The 17,142-nt window shown below is 43.5% G+C and overlaps 2 protein-coding genes across 3 annotated transcripts; one reads left to right on the top strand and one right to left on the bottom strand.

The window, feature by feature from the left end:
• Positions 1 to 1,053: 1,053 nt before the first annotated feature.
• Positions 1,054 to 9,026, top strand: znf277 (zinc finger protein 277). 2 transcript variants are annotated; one of them, XM_069162848.1, is made up of 12 exons: positions 1,054 to 1,166; positions 1,875 to 2,076; positions 2,609 to 2,697; positions 2,903 to 2,985; positions 3,183 to 3,274; positions 4,083 to 4,193; positions 4,571 to 4,703; positions 5,051 to 5,118; positions 5,337 to 5,433; positions 5,821 to 5,863; positions 6,052 to 6,226; positions 8,607 to 9,026. In XM_069162848.1, exons 1-12 carry the CDS (start codon positions 1,139 to 1,141, stop codon positions 8,788 to 8,790), a joined length of 1,305 nt encoding a protein of 434 aa, XP_069018949.1. In that variant the 5' UTR covers positions 1,054 to 1,138; the 3' UTR covers positions 8,791 to 9,026. The 2 variants fall into 2 exon arrangements, with proteins under 2 accessions (XP_069018949.1, XP_069018950.1); XM_069162849.1 differs by lacking the exon at positions 1,054 to 1,166 and having other exon boundaries at positions 1,983 to 2,119.
• A 70-nt stretch (positions 9,027 to 9,096) lies between these two features.
• Positions 9,097 to 16,905, bottom strand: LOC138205901 (uncharacterized). Its single transcript, XM_069162258.1, has 11 exons — positions 16,861 to 16,905; positions 16,661 to 16,774; positions 16,177 to 16,290; positions 15,497 to 15,663; positions 14,202 to 14,859; positions 12,904 to 13,046; positions 12,080 to 12,140; positions 11,264 to 11,472; positions 10,970 to 11,156; positions 9,856 to 9,951; positions 9,097 to 9,383 (listed from the first exon to the last, which is right to left on the bottom strand). The coding sequence occupies exons 1-11, from the start codon at positions 16,903 to 16,905 to the stop codon at positions 9,228 to 9,230; spliced, it is 1,950 nt and encodes a 649-aa protein (XP_069018359.1). The 3' UTR covers positions 9,097 to 9,227.
• Between the last annotated feature and the right edge of the window lie 237 nt (positions 16,906 to 17,142).

The following is a 17,142-nucleotide window of genomic DNA, read 5'->3' as shown; positions in this document are numbered from 1 at the left end:
TTGAAGCAACTTCATGATGATCAGTTATTCATGAATCTGTTGTGATTCACTCATTACATGACATCATTTGTAGAGGCCGATCATGCACAGTGGTTTTACAGTCCTGTCCAGTGGCATTACTTGTCGCTGAGCTTGTAAACCCCAGTTCAGAAAAAAAAACCTGTGGAGCCAGGCAAGAGGCCGAAACTATTTATTGCAAAACTGAGAAGATTAACTGGATGAAAGGGGACGAGGAGCCCTAAGCTGAGTGGGAAGCTGGTAATGGGCAGAGTAGTGCTGAGGTGTGCAGGTTCAGAGATCTCCAGGTGAACGGCGGGAGCTCGGATCAAAAACTGAGTGGCAGGGATTGAAGCCGGGCAGCAGAGGAGGGAGACCGAGTTTGTGTAACACAATTTGCCACGGCGTAAATATATTCCTGGAGCCCCTCCACTCGTCCCCCTCTATGAGGTCGCTGGACAAATAAATGAGCATTTCCCAGCATAAAGCACCCAAAAATAAATGGGTCTAAGTGATGGGTTGAAATGATACTTATTTTTAATGAAACATGCAGTTTTGGAAGATTTCAATACAGAAAAAATAATGATAGCCTTCACAAATAGGATGTCATTCAAAACCACAAGTACACAAGGAGGGAAGCTAGTCCATGTACCTATTATAATCATTCATTATTTAAATATCATATGTCAACTCCAACAGTCAATGATATAGGCAACACATCTCAGAATTTCCTTTAAACAGACTTTAACATGGAAGAAACCTCTAACAGGATCTGACTCGGGATGAGCGAGCATTTGCTTCAAAAAGAGCACCGAACAACAATGAACACTAAACCGAACAACAATGAACAATAAACTCTGAGCAACAATGAACACTAAACTCTGAGCAACAATGAACACTAAACTCTGAGCAACAATGAACAATAAACTGTGAGCAGCTTGTTGGGCCGGTAACATCAGATCTGAATCAGAGATAACTGCAGAAAGTTGGCTTTAATCTTGCATCTCCACTCCGGACCAGAAGGGGGAGATAATGAGCCCTTAATGAGCTGGTAACGAGTTCAGAACTAAGAAGACGAAGAAGAAAATCAGCGGCTCTTGATTGGTGCCTTATCTGCCGTTGTGGATACGTCACAGCGAACATGGCCGCCAGCGAAGCAAGTGAAGACGGTATGTTGTATCTTAAACGTGTCAGTGGCTCGAATTAAGTCGTACAGGACTCCGGGAGGATCGTCTGCGTGTTTACTGACACCGAGTCTGTAGAACTGCAAACTCAGCAGAAAAACGAGCCGGCTTCGGTCGGTGGCGGTGCTGAACGGCCGGCAGGTCCCCGGATGTTACCTGTTGTTACCTGCAGGTTCAAACCGCCGTGACGTCCTCCCGTTAACCGCCGTGACGTCCTCCCGTTAACCGTGACGTCCTCCCGTTAACCGTGACGTCCTCCCGTTAACCGCCGTGACGTCCTCCCGTTAACAGTGACGTCCTCCCGTTAACCGTGACGTCCTCCCGTTAACCGCCGTGACGTCCTCCCGTTAACCGTGACGTCCTCCCGTTAACCGTGACGTCCTCCCGTTAGAGGGACGGTGCTCGTTCACATGTTCACACCATAACGGTTGTTTTCCTCCTAAATGTAACGCAGCTCATTTTAACGGTTCCGACCCAAAACGTGCAGCATTATGTTCCGTGTTCGTTCCTTCCTGGAGCCTCCTGTATCCATACTGGTGTTGTAGATGGACCTCTTCCTCTTCCCCCTCCTCCCCCTCCTCCCCCTCCCCCTCCTCCTCCCCTTCCTCCCCCTCTTCCTCCTCCTCCTCCTCCTCCTCTTCCTCTTCCCCCTCCCCTTCCTCCTCCTCTTCCTCCTCCTCCTCCTCCTCTCAGGTATACTGGAGCCGCTGTGTTTTCCGGAGCTGGCCGCCGACAGCTCGCCGTGTCCCGGTTCCGGTACCGGTACCGAGCTGCTGGTCTGTCTCTTCTGCACGGAGTCCGTCCGTCTGCCGCAGAAGGACGTCGTCCTCAAACACCTGCTGCTGGAGCACAAGCTGGTGATCGCAGACGTCAAACTCATCGCGGACCTCCCGAAGTAGGAAACCTGTGAACGGAAACTGACATTCAAACCTCCACATGTATTTGATTTCTTTCTAAAGAGTGACCTTCCTCTGTATTTGATTTCTTTCTAAAGAGTGACCTTCCTCTGTATTTGATTTCTTTCTAAAGAGTGACCTTCCTCTGTATTTGATTTCTTTCTAAAGAGTGACCTTCCTCTGTATTTGATTTCTTTCTAAAGAGTGACCTTCCTCTGTATTTGATTTCTTTCTAAAGAGTGACCTTCCTCTGTATTTGATTTCCTTCCTCTGCTGTATTTAAATGTCATCAGTGCCTTTTAATTCTTGGCTACTGACCAGTAGTTTCATTTTGATTTGAATTCATCAGGATGTCGCTGGATTTATATTCAGACTGAATTCTTTATTGGATAATATGACCTAAAATGATACATTACAGTAAATTGACTACACAATACATAAATCACCCTTTATTATGCCGTCTCATCACATTTAAAGAGTCTCGTAGATCATCTGGTGTTATATGTTTCGGTGGTGCGTTTCCTCCTCCAGGTACATGTTGTACTGGAAGGGAAGATTCCTGGAACAACCCGTCACAGATTTCTGCAGCGTGATCAAGACCAACTCCACCGGACCGGCTGGTGGGTGACATTACATTCAGCAATAAAGACTAAACTGGAAACAGAAGCTGACATTTCAGATTAGACGAGATAAGAGTTCAACTGTTTACAGTGAATCTAGACGTGTCACACAATATTAGAAATAAGGTTAAAGTGATAAAGCCTGACGTCCTCCTTCTTAGAAAAGCTCTAAATAATGTACAATACATCGTTTGGGGCCTTACAGAGAAGCAGGAGGACTACTTCCTGCTGTGTGATGTCCTCCCAGAAGACCGAGTCCTCAGAGAGAAGCTCCAGCAGAAACGACTGGTGAGGATTTATTTCACCAACGAAGCGATCTGCGGAGCAGCAGATCCGTTTCCTGCTCTGACACGGATGAAACACGATGACAGATATCACTGAATTTTAGTTTTTAAGAATTACATTCAAGCTGTATATCAAACATAATATCAGAGGAGCTCTTCGTCTTCTCCTTGTGTTTGTCTGCCGGTTGTGATCTCCTGCAGGAGGAGGTGCTGGACTGCCAGCAGAGGGAGCGAGACGACAACAGCTTCCATCGTCTCTGCATGTTCTGCAGTGAAGAGTTCAGCGGGAACAGGTGGAGCAACGTTCATATTCATCCTCCAGAGCAGCAGCTTTTAGATCGACAGCTCTGATTCGACAGTCACATAAACTATTTGATTTTTTTATTTTTGTAATGACTTCTCAAAAATCCTGATCCATTCGTAGTTGTTAAGATGGTTTGAGTTACTGTAGGAAATAAAAAGGGTTCCTAGAGTTGCAGTCGCTGATAGAAAAGAGAGAAAGACTCAGGTTGGCCCTCCATAATAAAACCATGACCAGCTCTTCTTTTATTCTTCTTCTTCTGTATTTAACAGTTTTTAGGAACTTGGCAGGTTTTTCTTTTTGCAGAAGTTCATCTTGGTGTCTTCATATAATCACAGACTGACTGTGAAGCTTAGATCAAGGCTCTGTGGGGAACATATGATCTGCTGCATATTATTATCCTTGTGCTCCTTGTTGCTGTAGGTCATTATGACTCCTCCAGGTTTAAACAGAGAGGAACTCATTGGTCATGAGGTTGTCACACCAGCCTTGACGAACTGGGAACCCCGACATGTGATACGAATTAGACTCTTTTTAATCAGAATAAACAAGCTATCATTATGTTGCAGGATACTCTAGGAAGAAAAGTTAAAAAAAAAAAAATCTATCAGAACTGAACAGTACTGATTGGAGAGTTCTCTTGAATCACTAAAATGTGTTGTTCACTGTGTTTTTGTTCTTTCCTCTCAAATATAGAAAAAGGAGTTTTATAGAACGTGTTCTCGGTGTGTAATGTGTGTTAAAAATGTCCCTCTGAGAGATTAATAAAGTATACATCTATCTATCTGCTCTGTTTCCAGGTCGTCTCTGCTGAACCACATGGCCAGAGAACATTCCTTCAGCATCGGCCTGCCGGACAACATCGTCTACAGCAGCCAGTTCCTGGACACCCTGCAGGACAAACTGGACAAGTGAGGACCGACAGGGAGACGTGTGTGTGTGTGTGTGTGTGTGTGTGTGTTTAAAAATTATGAATTTTATTTAAATTGAGACTTCAATCGTCTAATTATAGAGTTTAATTATATAATATTGCAATTTATTTAAAAAGCACTTTTCAAACAGAATAATTTTGATAATTAGATCCTCATTGAAATTGAGGCCACTAAAAGTACAAAAAAGTGACAAAGGATTTGATTATCAGACTAGATTCATTTTCTATAAAATGACCAATTAATTAATCAAATAATTGTTGCAGCTCCATCAGTCCACCAGTGTTTTAAAAAGGTTTACAGAAGTTAGCAGAGTTCGTGACTCTTCTCTTCTTCTGTTTTTCCCGTCCTCCCGTCAGTCTGCAGTGTTTGTACTGCGAGAAAACATTTCGAGATAAAACCACGCTGAAGGATCACATGAGGAAAAAAGCTCATCGGCGCATCAACGCCAACAACCACGAATACGACCGCTTCTACGTCATCAACTACCTGGTAACGAATTACAAACACAAACTACGACACACTTTAGAAAAGGTTGGTGTTGGTTCCTTCACGGAGAAAAGCAGCTGTGATCAGTTTACAGTTTTCATGTTGGGGAAAAATAAATCTAACGTTTCAGAGGAAATCATGTCAAATTGTTCTATAAAAAGTATTTCCTACTTTTCAGTTGTTGTTGTTTTGTTTTTTGTTTTTTTTGCATCTTTCCTGCTTTTGTCTTCAGAGACTGAAGAAAACTTGATCCCATGATTCCTCTGATGGTTCCTGCAGCAGACATTTTGTTGGCCGAGTATTAGCTGCTGTTTTTCTCTTTATTTAAAATGTCTCCACTCTCCTGTCAGGAACTGGGGAAAACCTGGGAGGAGGTCCAGAGTGAAGATGACCGTGAGCTGCTAGATGATGAAGATGAGTAAGTTTCCCTCGTTAAAACCGCAGCCAGAACACTCGGATCCACCCGACCGCTTCACTTTCTTTTATGTCTCTGGGGGAGATGAGAGTTTGAAGTGAGCCACCTTGTTGTTCTCTGCACATCCAAAGTCCATCTAATGCTCCTCAGTTTTCTCAGATGTGGTGTGAACTGCTTCTCTCTCGCCTCCTGGCTGTCTGACATGTCTGTGCTCTCTGCAGTGATTGGTCGGACTGGCAGGCTCATCCGGTCTGCGCTGTGTGTCTGTTCTGTGATCATCAGTCAGAGACGATGGACCACATCTACACACACATGAAGGTACAGCAATGTAGAGTTGGAGGGCGTGTAAAAAAACAACAACAACAACAACACTTTTGCTAGTTTACGAGTGGATATTCTGAGCCCAGGAGGATCTAAGGAAGGAAGGAAGTAAGTAAAGTTAGCTGGTTTGGAGCAGGAAGTGACCATATTTGGACGAGCTGGGGGAGGAACCAGCGGTGGATCTGACCGATCTGATTGGAAACCTGACGATACTATGTCCCGCCCACTGATAGCTGTAACCTGACTGCACCACAGGCCTGTCAATCAAACAGACACGCCCCCAAAACACATCTTTTTTAAGTTTATTTTCAAAAAAAAATAAAAAAACGGTCACCTTTCGTTGTACCGCGACTCTAATTCTGTTGTTTCATGATTATTTCGTAGGAGGTCCATGGCTTTGATCTCCATCACCTGAAGACAGAACTCAGTAAGTACAACAAATCCTAGCATCCAAGTGTGGAACGGTATCATCTTTAAAATCATCATCTATTGTACCAGCACACACGACTGGTGAACAAACTGATGATGCAACAGTTTGATTTGTTATTGGAGAAACACAGTAAATATGTCTGAGGCTGACATCATCATCCTGCGCCGGTGTGTCTCCTCCCTCAGACCTCAAGTTCTACCAGCAGGTCAAACTGGTGAACTTCATCCGGCGGCAGATCCACCAGAGCCGCTGCTACGGCTGCCAGCAGAAGTTCGACTGCACGGCCGACGTCCTGCAACACATCGCTGCTGAAGGTCACGTGATGAAGCTGCCAGAGATTTCCACCTGGGACCAGCCGCAGTGAGTCCGACTCACAGTATTCAAGTTGTGTTTAACGTCTGGTCTGTTATCCTCTAAAATAATTTTCATAGATTGTGTTCAGAAACCAAAACCCAATGTACAGTGCATCCGGAAAGTATTCACAGCGCTTCACTTTTTACACATTTTGTTATGTTACAGCTTTACTCCAAAATGGATTGAATTCATTTTTTCCCCTCAAAATTCTACACACAATATCCCATAATGACAACGTGAAAATCATTTTTTTAAAATTTTTGCAAATCTATGAAAAATAAAGAAGGAAAATATAACACGTACATAAGTATTCACAGCCTTTGCTCAATACTTTGTTGAAGCACCTTTGGCAGAAATTACAGCCTCAAGTCTTTTTGAGTATGATGCTACAAGCTTGGCTCCTATTCTTGGGCAGTTTCTCCCGTTCTTCTTTGCAGGACCTCTCAAGCTCCATCAGGTTGGATGGGGAGCGTCGGTGCTCAGACATTTTCAGATCTCTCCAGAGATGTTCAATCGGGTTCAAGTCTGGGCTCTGCCTGGGCCTCTCAAAGACATTCACAGAGTTGTCCCGAAGACACTCCTTTGTTATCTTGGCTGTGTGCTTCGGGTCGTTGTCCTGTTGGAAGATGAACCTTCGCCCCAGTCTGAGGTCCAGAGCGCTCTGGAGAAGGTTTTCATCAAGGATGTCTCTGTACATTGCTGCATTCATCTTTCCCTCCATCCTGACTAGTTTCCCAGTTCCTGCTGCTGAAAAACATCCCCACAGCATGATGCTGCCACCACCATGCTTCACTGTAGAGATGGTGTTGGCCAGGTGATGAGCGGTGCCTGGTTTCCTCCAGACATGACGCTTGGCATCGGGTTCTTGGTCACCTCCCTGACTAAGGCCCTTCTCCCCCGATCGCTCAGTTTGGCCGGGCAGCCGACTCTAGGAAGAGTCCTGGTGGTTCAAACTTCTTCCATTTACGGATGATGGAGGCCACTGTGCTCATTGGGACCTTCAATGCTGCAGAAATGTTTCTGTACCCTTCCCCAGATCTGTGCCTCGATACAATCCTGTCTCAGAGGTCTACAGACAATTCTTTGGACTTCATGTCTTGGTTTGTGCTCTGACATGTCAACTGTGGGACCTTATAGAGACGGTGTGTGTCTTTCCAAATCATGTCCAATCAACTGAATTTACCACAGGTGGACTCCAATCAAGTTGTAGAAACATCTGAAGGATGATCAGTGGAAACAGGATGTACCTGAGCTCAATGTTGAGTGTAATGGCAAAGGCTGTGAATACTTATGTACATGTGATTTTTTTTCGTTTTTTAATAGATTTGCAAAAATTCCAAAAAAATGTATTTCACGTCATTACGGGATATTGTGTGTAGAATTTTGAGGGAAAAAAATGAATTTAATCCATTTTGGAATAAGGCTGTAATATAACAAAATGTGGAAAAAGTGAAGCGCTGTGAATACTTTCCAGATGCACATATTTCATCAACAAAATCTGAACAATCCATTCAGACAGAAGTATGAAGGAAAACATGACTAATGGAAAGGAGTTATTATGAACATCTAAACAATCATAGGTGGAAAACAGGGTGTAGGCCTCAGTGACTCGATGGCAAATCAGGTTGCGACCTAATAACTGTTATTGTTAGATAAATTCTTTGCCTCTGCGACCAGTATTTAGACATGTCGTTCATTTATTTTAGTATCGGATCAACCGGAGAGGCGTCTGGCAGCTTGTTTCTAACAGAAATGTTTCTTGTCACTCAGCACAACGGCAGCATGTTTCTCTGTTTATTAAAGGTCATCAAATTTGAGCTTTTAAGTCAGTGAAAGTCAGAGAATTTGACTTAGATCAGGAACCTTTAATAAACCGTAATAACAACACACTCCTTCAAAAAACCAAACACACACCAATCCAGACAGCCAACTGAAGGTGTCGACCCTCTGAACACACACACGAGAAATTATTGCTGGCAGGAATTTACTTAATTATTTGGAAGTAAATGGGTACACTGCATCAGAATGCTTGGCATTAAAATACTTGTAAAAAATTAATAAAATTAAAAATAAATGATTAAAGTGAAATTATTAATGCATGAGCACAACTTCATTTTTTTTCTCACTTTCCTGGCTCCCCAAAAATCTAAACACAGACCGGCTGAAAAACAGGGTGCAGGCCTCTGCTAACTTACTTACTGCTTGCATCCCCCAAAGCATTATGGGAACTGTAGTTGCAAAGTGTCAGCCATTATGAACCCACAACATACTCCCCTGAATCAGAACCGCACATGCAAACTGATGACATCACTGCAACAAAACGTACATGGTGCACCTGGATAAAAGCAAAAACCTGAGTAAACCTCGGGTCTCCGTCTCTCCGCAGGTATTACTTCCCCACATACGAGAACGACGCTCTGCTGTGCACGCTGACCGACAGCGATGAAAATGACGAGACAAATCACAGCGAGGACGTCCCGGTCATCGCAGAGGACGTCTCCAACCTCAGAGCTCTGAAACAGAGCAGTGTCCTCAAGCAGCTGCTGAAGAGCGGAGGATGCTGCAACTAAGAGGATCAACGCACCGACTCTTCTGTTGTTTTTGGACAAATCTTTGTCTTGTCAGACTCGACCTCGGTGCACCTGGACTCATGGACAACTGATTATTCTAAAGACAGTTCTCAAACATGCACTTTTAAAGCCATCAAAAGACGGTGGTGCACTTGTTTGCAGTTTAGATTATGAACTTTAACCTGTTTCTTATTTCTATTCAAACAATAAAAGCAGCTGAAACAGCTTTTCTTGCATATTGACTTTAATATTTAAACAAAAAATCATATTCTATTTGAATCTACAACCAGTGATGACTGACAATACTTATGTTTATGATTACAAGTGTGAATTGATGGCAGTTGCGGAGCAGACCGAACCCTGAAGTCAGACTGAGCTGTGACACTCACTGAACACACAGATGAAAGAACAGAAAACATCTGAAACCTAAACGAGCTTCAGGTCGACTTGCCGGTCTTGTTGTTCTTCGTCGGTACGATGTTCTTCGTGGCTTTTCCGAGTGAAACCTGTCGGATGGTGGAGCCGAACTGCAGCGTGCTCAGAGTTTCCATCACGTCCGTCACGTCAGGACTCACATTCACGAACACGCAGCACTGCAGAGAAACAGGAGGACGCCGGCCGGCCACAAAGAAAATGCAGCTGGGTCAGTTTGCTGCCTGTAAGACCGTCACTGCACACGGAGCTGTCGGGGATTATGAAAATGTAAACGATCCCAGAGTCTATCGCCCTCCACCTGCAGCTTGATAATAATTTCAAAGAGTTGCCAATCAATCAATGTGGAGAACTACAACTCTTATCATTAAACTGTTATCTCTTCTATTATTATTTTATTCAACAAAACATCGCTGCCTGACTCGGCTGAAATGTCGGTTGTTACAAAGCAATAAATTCCTCATGTTTGCTCACATGAATCACCATAATGATCCTACCATGAGCTGCCTGACCTCTGAGCCATGTGAAGAGAAGAAGGGGATATTTGAACTTCTGTAAGAGGAAGAGACTTACGCAATCTCACCAAAGAGTAAACTAAAAGACACAGAACCCGTTGGAACAGCACTGACTTACCTTGGCGTCTCCGCTGAGGCAGGGCTGGAGGAGGTGGGTGAGTTTAGAGTTCCTGAATGGGATGTGGAGGGCGTTACACTTCAGAGCCCCAAACACCTGAAGGAGAGACAAATTAAATGCACTTATTTAATGCTTATTTTGTGACCATAGCGCTTCACGATTGTTGCCTCTCATTCACACACACACACACTCTCAGACCAATGGTGGCGCAGCTGGCACATGGAAACTTCAGCATGTGGACAGAAGGAGCTGGACACTGAACCTTGGACCTGACTGACCACTTATTCACTACACAAGAAAAGCTGATAGTCTAGTCTAGTATGTGTTTCTCTCCAGTAATATTTTGATTTCTATCTTGTGGAAAAACCTTGAACCTCATTATTGTATTGTAACGCAAAATTGTATTGTAACAGAAAATTTAAAATAAAAAAATGCAAAAAAGCCTATCCTGATATCTATCATCTTCAAAAGTCTTGTTTGACCAACAGTACAAAAAAAAATAGTATAAATTTCCAATAATATTAAAAAGAGATGAGTATCATTATTTCATTCAATTATCTAATTCAGTCAAGAAAACCAAAAAACTGAAAATTAGGTCCAAGTGAAATGAGATTTTTAAAGCATTTTTATAATTAAGGTACATTTTAGGAATGAAGAAAATCTGACCATGTTTTTGCATTTCCAGATCGAATGAATTAATTGAATTGTTAGCAAAAATAAAATTGATACACAAACCTAAAAAAGCAGCAAACAGTGAATAGAGACGAACTAGTGAATGTTTGGATTTTTTCTCGATACTTGAGAATAATTCAACTAATCAACCAATGGACGAATGGTCTGAGTACTAGAAGAACAACACAGTGAAGCTATTTGAGTCTAACCGACAACCAAACATTGATATTATTTGTTCAAATAACTTCCATGGTTACACCATAAGAAACACCATGACGGCTAACAGCAGTCCTGCCGTTATAAAAGCTTGACTTAAGGGCGCCTGGTTCACGTGTAAAAGGCTCAAAGTGACACCAAAATCTCGTCTTTAAATGGATCAGGGCTCAAACCACGACACTTGAGAGGTGCGTCGCTGCAGATGAGTATCAGAATGTCCTCGTACCTGTCCCAGCGCTGTCAGCGATTTATTGATGGCAGCGGCCTCCACCAGCCTCTGACCCTCAGCCTCCGTCTTGAAGATCCGCTCAGATCCAGCGAGGTCACACAAGGTCAACGTACCACGAGATGTCAGTCCGGACACTTTGTCTGAGCCCTCCACCTCCAACGCCACCACCAGGTGAGAGCGAGAGCTGGGCAGGAGAATAAGAAGATTAACAACTGATAATATGATCAACAAGAAAACATTAATTTTATTTAATTATTAAAAACATGTTGGTCTGAAGAGAATAAGAAAAACCTCTGTATGTTCATCTTGGTGGAGGCGATCTTTCTGTTCTTTTCACCCATCTCTATGACGTTGATGATGTCGGCCTCCGTCTGGACCTGGACCTGAGTCAGCCCCGGGACAGACACCGACTTCCCCTGGACTCTGAGGTCCAGCAAAGCGCCGGGACTTTTGGTCAGCAGGTCGTTTAAAGAGTCGTTATAAATCTCCAGCATGGAAATCTGAAAAAGAGCATTTTTACATACATCAGTGTTAACTGCTGCACCACCGTTCAGCCTGAAGTCTAAAATATGATGAAGCCTCTCTTTAAGTTCCATGTCATTGTTGTAGGACAGTCTTGTGTCCTTTTGTTGTAAAATCTCTTATAGTTGTAAGGGCCTCTGTGGAAATTCAGCCCACCTGGTCTGGTTCCACTATATAAGGTGGTGGCAGTCATCCAGTCTCTCACTCTGCTTTGGCTTCTACCTTGTTTGACTCATGATTGGTCCCGTCTCGTTTGTCCAGCCTTGAGCCGGGTTGCGACAATTGGGGGCTCGTCTGGGATACATTTGTGAAGTAAATTAACTTGACCTTAAAGAGGCCTTTTCTGGTAATTGGACCGGATTAAGTTGGTGTGTTGTTACTCTGGCAGACAGTAGCTTCTGTTTGGTTTGTCTCTTTGAGCAAATTGATTATAGTATTTTTCATTTTACGGTATCAAAACAGTTTCAATTAATCTCATGGCACTTTACACAGCAAGGTCAAGAGTTCATTCATTTTCAATATATTTTCATTATGTGGTTTTCAGGGCTCTGTAATGAAAATCAACTGGAACTAAATCAGTCGTACCTTCAGAGTGTAGGACACCTCCTCTTTTTCTGCACAAATACGTAGCAGCTCTCGTATAGACCTGAGAAAAACAAACACATCACTGCCAGCTTGCAGCACCGCTCCCTGTAAACATACTGGAGGCAACAGGACACCGTGGTGAGGCGGGTTTTGTGTTGCTGTTGTTTGTCTCCTCCCTGACAAGAAACTTGACCTCTCCGTAAACTGACCCGCTTCTGTAAAAGCTTAGCTGTTGGCTTGCCTCATCACGTATTGATGAAGGGTTGTCAAGTGACACGTTGTACAACGAGCTGCAGTTAGTGTCATTTGGCCCCTGAGTGAAAACGTTCCAGGCAGGCAGATAAGCATCTGGAGAGGGATTTTAGTCAAACCAGCTTTAGCTTTTCACAGATTTTATTCTTCTGTAGAATACTTAGAGATCAAATCTGTACTTTGATTTTGAAGCTTGAAAGCTTCTTAGTACATTAGTAGTTACTTCAGAAAGTATTCAGACCCATCAAGCTTGATGTAACCTTAAATTGATATAACCGTCATGTCTTTAGAAATTTTGAAAAGTATTCAGACCCATAATTCAGCTCCTGGTTGCACTTTTGGCAGGGAAAGCACAATAGTCACACACTATTTATGTAAACATCCTTAGAATAAAGCTGAAATATGGTGCTTTAATTTTATTTTAATAGAATGTGCTGAAGCACAGAGCCTAAAGAATGAAGACAATGTGCAACTATCCAAATACTTATGACTGTAAAACATGGTAGGAACCCTTGCACTAAAATATTTAACTACAAAGCATCAGTTTACATTTTTAAAAAGATCAAATTAACCTGATGTTGACTCCGGGGTTTTCCTTGCTGCCCATCATCGTGTATGTCTTTCCCGAGCCGGTTTGTCCGTAAGCCAGTATACAGACGTTGTATCCATCCACACAGGAAGTTATTACTGGTAGAGTTCCTGCGAACACGTCCTCCTGCAGACACAAGAAGAAAAAGCAGAAAGGATATGGGCAAGAAATTAAAAAGCTGGCACACAATGAGAGGAAGAAGACATAGACTGTTTGATGTAGTGTTGAAACATGTCTTCCACCATCTGAAGTAAACAAGGGTTGATGTTGGACTTTAGTCTGCATTCATTTTGTATTTTGGCATCTTGATTGTGTAAATGCTTCATACCGTACATGCTGTTTTCCTTTGAGAAAGATCCATTAACTCACCATGATCTTTAGATAAATCTTTAAATTAGAAATTAAGAGACACCATATCATTTTGTTTATGTGGTGTTAAATGAATGATATAAAAACCAATCAGGTTCAGTAAAAAGAGGCCAAGAACTCGTTAAGACCAAGAACTCGTTAAGACCCAGAGCCTCATTAAGGCGGAGAGCTCGATAAGGACTTGAGCTCATTAATGTCAACTGCTGGCCGTCCCTACAGGCAAATGAACACTGCTTTGGAATTTAAGAACATGCAGGATTACATTTAACCATGAGCTCTCTGTTAACTACCTCAGAAACCATTATATAACTTAACAAACTGCACACATCTAATCAATCTCTGAAATACAAGAGACATGAACTTAGGTTTGGGCAACAAGGAAAACATCAATATGACGATATTTGAAAGCAAATTTGTCTGAAATCCATAGAAATCATTAAATGGCAATGTATGCAAACTGTGTGGTGTTGCTACACAAAAATTAGACAAACTTTTAATCACACATGTAAAACAACAGAACTAAGAGTTTACAGCGATGCTAGCAGCTCGCTGACAGTTTGCTTCTGTAGAGCAGCGATTCCCAAACGGTTTTACGAGGCTCCACCTGGTGGTAACGCAACAGCCCAACAACTGAACTCTAACTGGCAGTTCAATAGAAGCAGAAGCAATGAGACAAGGGTTGATCACTTCTCAAAATTTGACATTGGCAGCTTTCAGTCTAACATACTATGTCTCTGCTTTACATTGTACTCTGACATAACTGCAAAATGGTGCAATTATTGGTTAAACATCCAAAGATTCTGGACTGGACTAAACCCCTCCAATCTTTCCAGATCCTAACTGTGTTTGATCAAAGCTGCAACATGACTTTGTGTGTTCAGGAGAGTTGAAGCAGTACTGTTAAGGTATTACCTGTGTGCTGCTCGGTGGGTAGATTTTGTCAAACTGGAACTTCTTTTTACTTCCCTTCTGGATGACCACCACCTCCTGGTCATCAGTGGACTCCAGAGAGCTCGAGGCTGAGCTCTTCCTGCAGCGGCAGAACACCTGGATGTTCCCCTGCAGCTCCAGCAGCTTGTTGTAAAGGCTCTTCCTCTCCACTGCCTCCTTCCTGTAGAGGGATCGCAAGTTCTCCACCTCTCTGGCAGCCTCCTGCTCCACTGTGGCCAACTTCCCAACCGTGTCCTTAAACGGCTCCAGCTGGTTCTTCATGTCAGCCAGTGCTTGGTGAACTGTGGATCGAAGCTGCTTGTTGGAGACGTTCAGCTCGCGGGTCAGCTGTCTGACTTGGTGGAGTTGGCCGGGGTCCACTGCGGGTTCGCTGACGGTTTTGGCAGGTAGGACAGCAGCAGCTCGGCGGCTCAGGAGGGATCGGATCTTCTCCCGTGCCTCCTGCTGGTCCGCCTCCAGCTCGGCCAGCTTCTGGTTCAGGTGCTGGACGATGTCGGTCAGGTAGCGAACATCCCTCCCCAGGTAGCTGTTCTTCTGGAAGAGATTGTCCACTGCCTTCTCTTTGGTCTGGAGCTTCTGCCTCAGATCCTCGATGACCCGGTCCCTCTCCAGGAGGGCCCTGTTGGGTTAGAGCCAGATGTTAGGTGATCAATTCAATGGAGCAACTCCTGCTTAAAGATGGTGTTGCTTTCATATACAACTCATGATGAGTGATGACTGTTGAGGTGTAACATGGAAGAGCAAATGCAATCTGAAGCCCGGCTCCGGACCTCCAAATCAATGTCAAAAGATGTTTTTATCATCGACCTCGTGTCAGGCGTTGTGGATACTGAGTGGTTGTTTGCATGGATGGAAAACAACCAAGTAAATCAGAGCTTTGTAGGCAGGAAATGGAATCAGCTTTCTGTAGCCAGAAAAATGGCAAAAGTATTGGCACAGAGTACGGACGAAGATTTTGCAGCTTTACGCCACACTCTGAGTCTCCATACAGAAATAACATATTGAGACTCAGGTAGCTGCTCTTTGCTACACAGCAGCATACAACTGTAGAAACTCTACACGTATTACTGGTAACAGCTGAAGCTGACATGGTGGGTCTGAGATTTACTGACATGGCTTCGAAGCAGAAAGTAAACAATACTTGTTTTGCCCCACAAGTGGAAAGGATTTAAGATGCAAGTTGTTTTTCCACATGTCCCTTTGTCTACATACTTCTCCACATGTATGAATCTGTTCCCATGGTAACCCTTGCTGACCTGAAGGAGTTGAGGTCGGCGTAGTTCTGATGTCCACTTTGAGAGGCCTGCAGGAGGATTTCACCGAACATGGTGAGGTAGACGGAGATGACCTCTTCAGGGTCGTAGTTACACTGTCTGAGAGCTGCCGTGATCTCCTTCTGGTCCACCAGGCCGGGCAGGGCCGACTGCAACGCAAAACCACACTGTTGTTTTTCTGAGTAAACTACACAGACAGAAGTTGAGTCTCAAATTGCACACGTCTGTTAGAAAACCTACATTTAGCACACTTACCGAAAAATAACCGTAACATTTGAATGATTTATTTGGTTGATATACCAAAATATGAACATGCTGTCTTTTTCATGGACACAATAAACATAATATTGTCTTCTCTCCAACTACAGTATGGTGGTGCTTAGCAAAAAAAACACCACTTTGTGTAGACATGTACAACTTCTATTTGTATAGTGCTGCAGTTTGAAAATAGATCAGTGGTCTCTCCCACAAAGAGTGGCTACCATAATGGAAACCACTGAGGGTGAAAAGTATGTCCTTCCAGAATCAATAGACAATAAACTTGGTGCTAATAATATGGGGAAAAGAAAGTGTTGCTATCTTCGTTAAGTACCTATCCATCCATCATATTAGAACTCTTAATTAAACATTACAACATAGAGCAGCATCCGAGTCTTCCTCACCAGGACTCGTTGGACTCGAGCTTTGACGAACTCGACATTCATCTCCCACTGCAGCGGCAGCAGCAGCCAGACACCTGAGTAAGGATCCCAGAACCTGCAGACATTCACCCTCTCCTGGAAAACAGCCGTGGATTGTAGAATTCAACACATAGAGGCTGCAGCTGTAACTTTGGTTGTAAAATCGTATTAACCATGCTGGCGGTCTGGCTCTGTGGAAAGCCTTCTTTGTTGGCAGACTTTTCTTCTATCGCACCATCTGTAGGTCAGTTTTTACTTCTCTGCTGATGAACTGGCTGAGAGTTTTCGGAGAGCTTCCAGCAGGTTCACATTTGTTTCACACAGTAAAATGTCTCAATGACTGCTGGACGGATAGCGATGCAGTTTGGTCCAGCAAATCTTGTTCTACGTGAACTTGGGTTTTCAGCTAAAGCCCCCATCAAGTCCAAATTTCAGATTGTCCCTGGTGTATCTGCTCCTGTCTCACCTCAAACATGTAGGTCATGACGGTTCCTTTGCCTTGGATGTAGATGCTGCCGGTGCGGTCGTCCTCCATGACGACCGGCTGGCTGCTGGCAGGAGTCTGCAGCTGACCAGAGCCCTGAAGGAAAAGAAAACACAACGAGAGATGGTTTTATCCTTCAGTGTGTTTCTTCCTGCACTGCTGCCAACTCTGTCAAACCAGACCCTCTCCTCAGAGACCACACTAGGTTTATACAGTACACTCAGCATTTTTACCACCTTTAATTCAAAGCAACGCATTTTTTTTTTTTTACCTCAATATCACAGCTGTGGCTAAAAAGGGGGGCGAACTTGCTGCACTTGAGATTGTCAGAGCTTTATTTAATTTGTAGAGAAACTAATTAACTAATTAACAGCAGTCAGACCTCATTGTTGAAGGTAATGAAGCGTCCCTGATTGCACCACTCATTTGGAAACGGCTGCAGGTTCTGGAAAAGACAGAGAAGC

This window comes from Embiotoca jacksoni, unplaced genomic scaffold, assembly GCF_022577435.1.
Source record: "Embiotoca jacksoni isolate LCO1_2020_lvr unplaced genomic scaffold, fEmbJac1.0.p SCAF_3, whole genome shotgun sequence".
Lineage (NCBI taxonomy): Eukaryota > Metazoa > Chordata > Actinopteri > Embiotocidae > Embiotoca > Embiotoca jacksoni.
The sequence above is the reverse complement of the archived record's forward strand: the minus strand, read 5'-3'. Positions and strand labels throughout refer to the sequence as shown.

Coding starts and splice junctions, on each gene's coding strand:
- znf277 (XM_069162848.1), top strand. CDS start 1,139: ATGGCCGCCAGCGAAGCAAGTGAAGACG. Junction 3,275..4,082: donor GAAGAGTTCAGCGGGAACAG/GTGGAGCAACGT, acceptor CTCTGTTTCCAG/GTCGTCTCTGCTGAACCACA. Junction 6,227..8,606: donor TCCACCTGGGACCAGCCGCA/GTGAGTCCGACT, acceptor GTCTCTCCGCAG/GTATTACTTCCCCACATACG.
- LOC138205901 (XM_069162258.1), bottom strand. CDS start 16,905: ATGCTGAGTGTACTGTATAAACCTAGTGTGGTCTCTGAGGAGAGG. Junction 15,664..16,176: donor CTCGAGTCCAACGAGTCCTG/GTGAGGAAGACT, acceptor TTTGCGTTGCAG/TCGGCCCTGCCCGGCCTGGT. Junction 12,141..12,903: donor AACCCCGGAGTCAACATCAG/GTTAATTTGATC, acceptor TGTTTTTCTCAG/GTCTATACGAGAGCTGCTAC.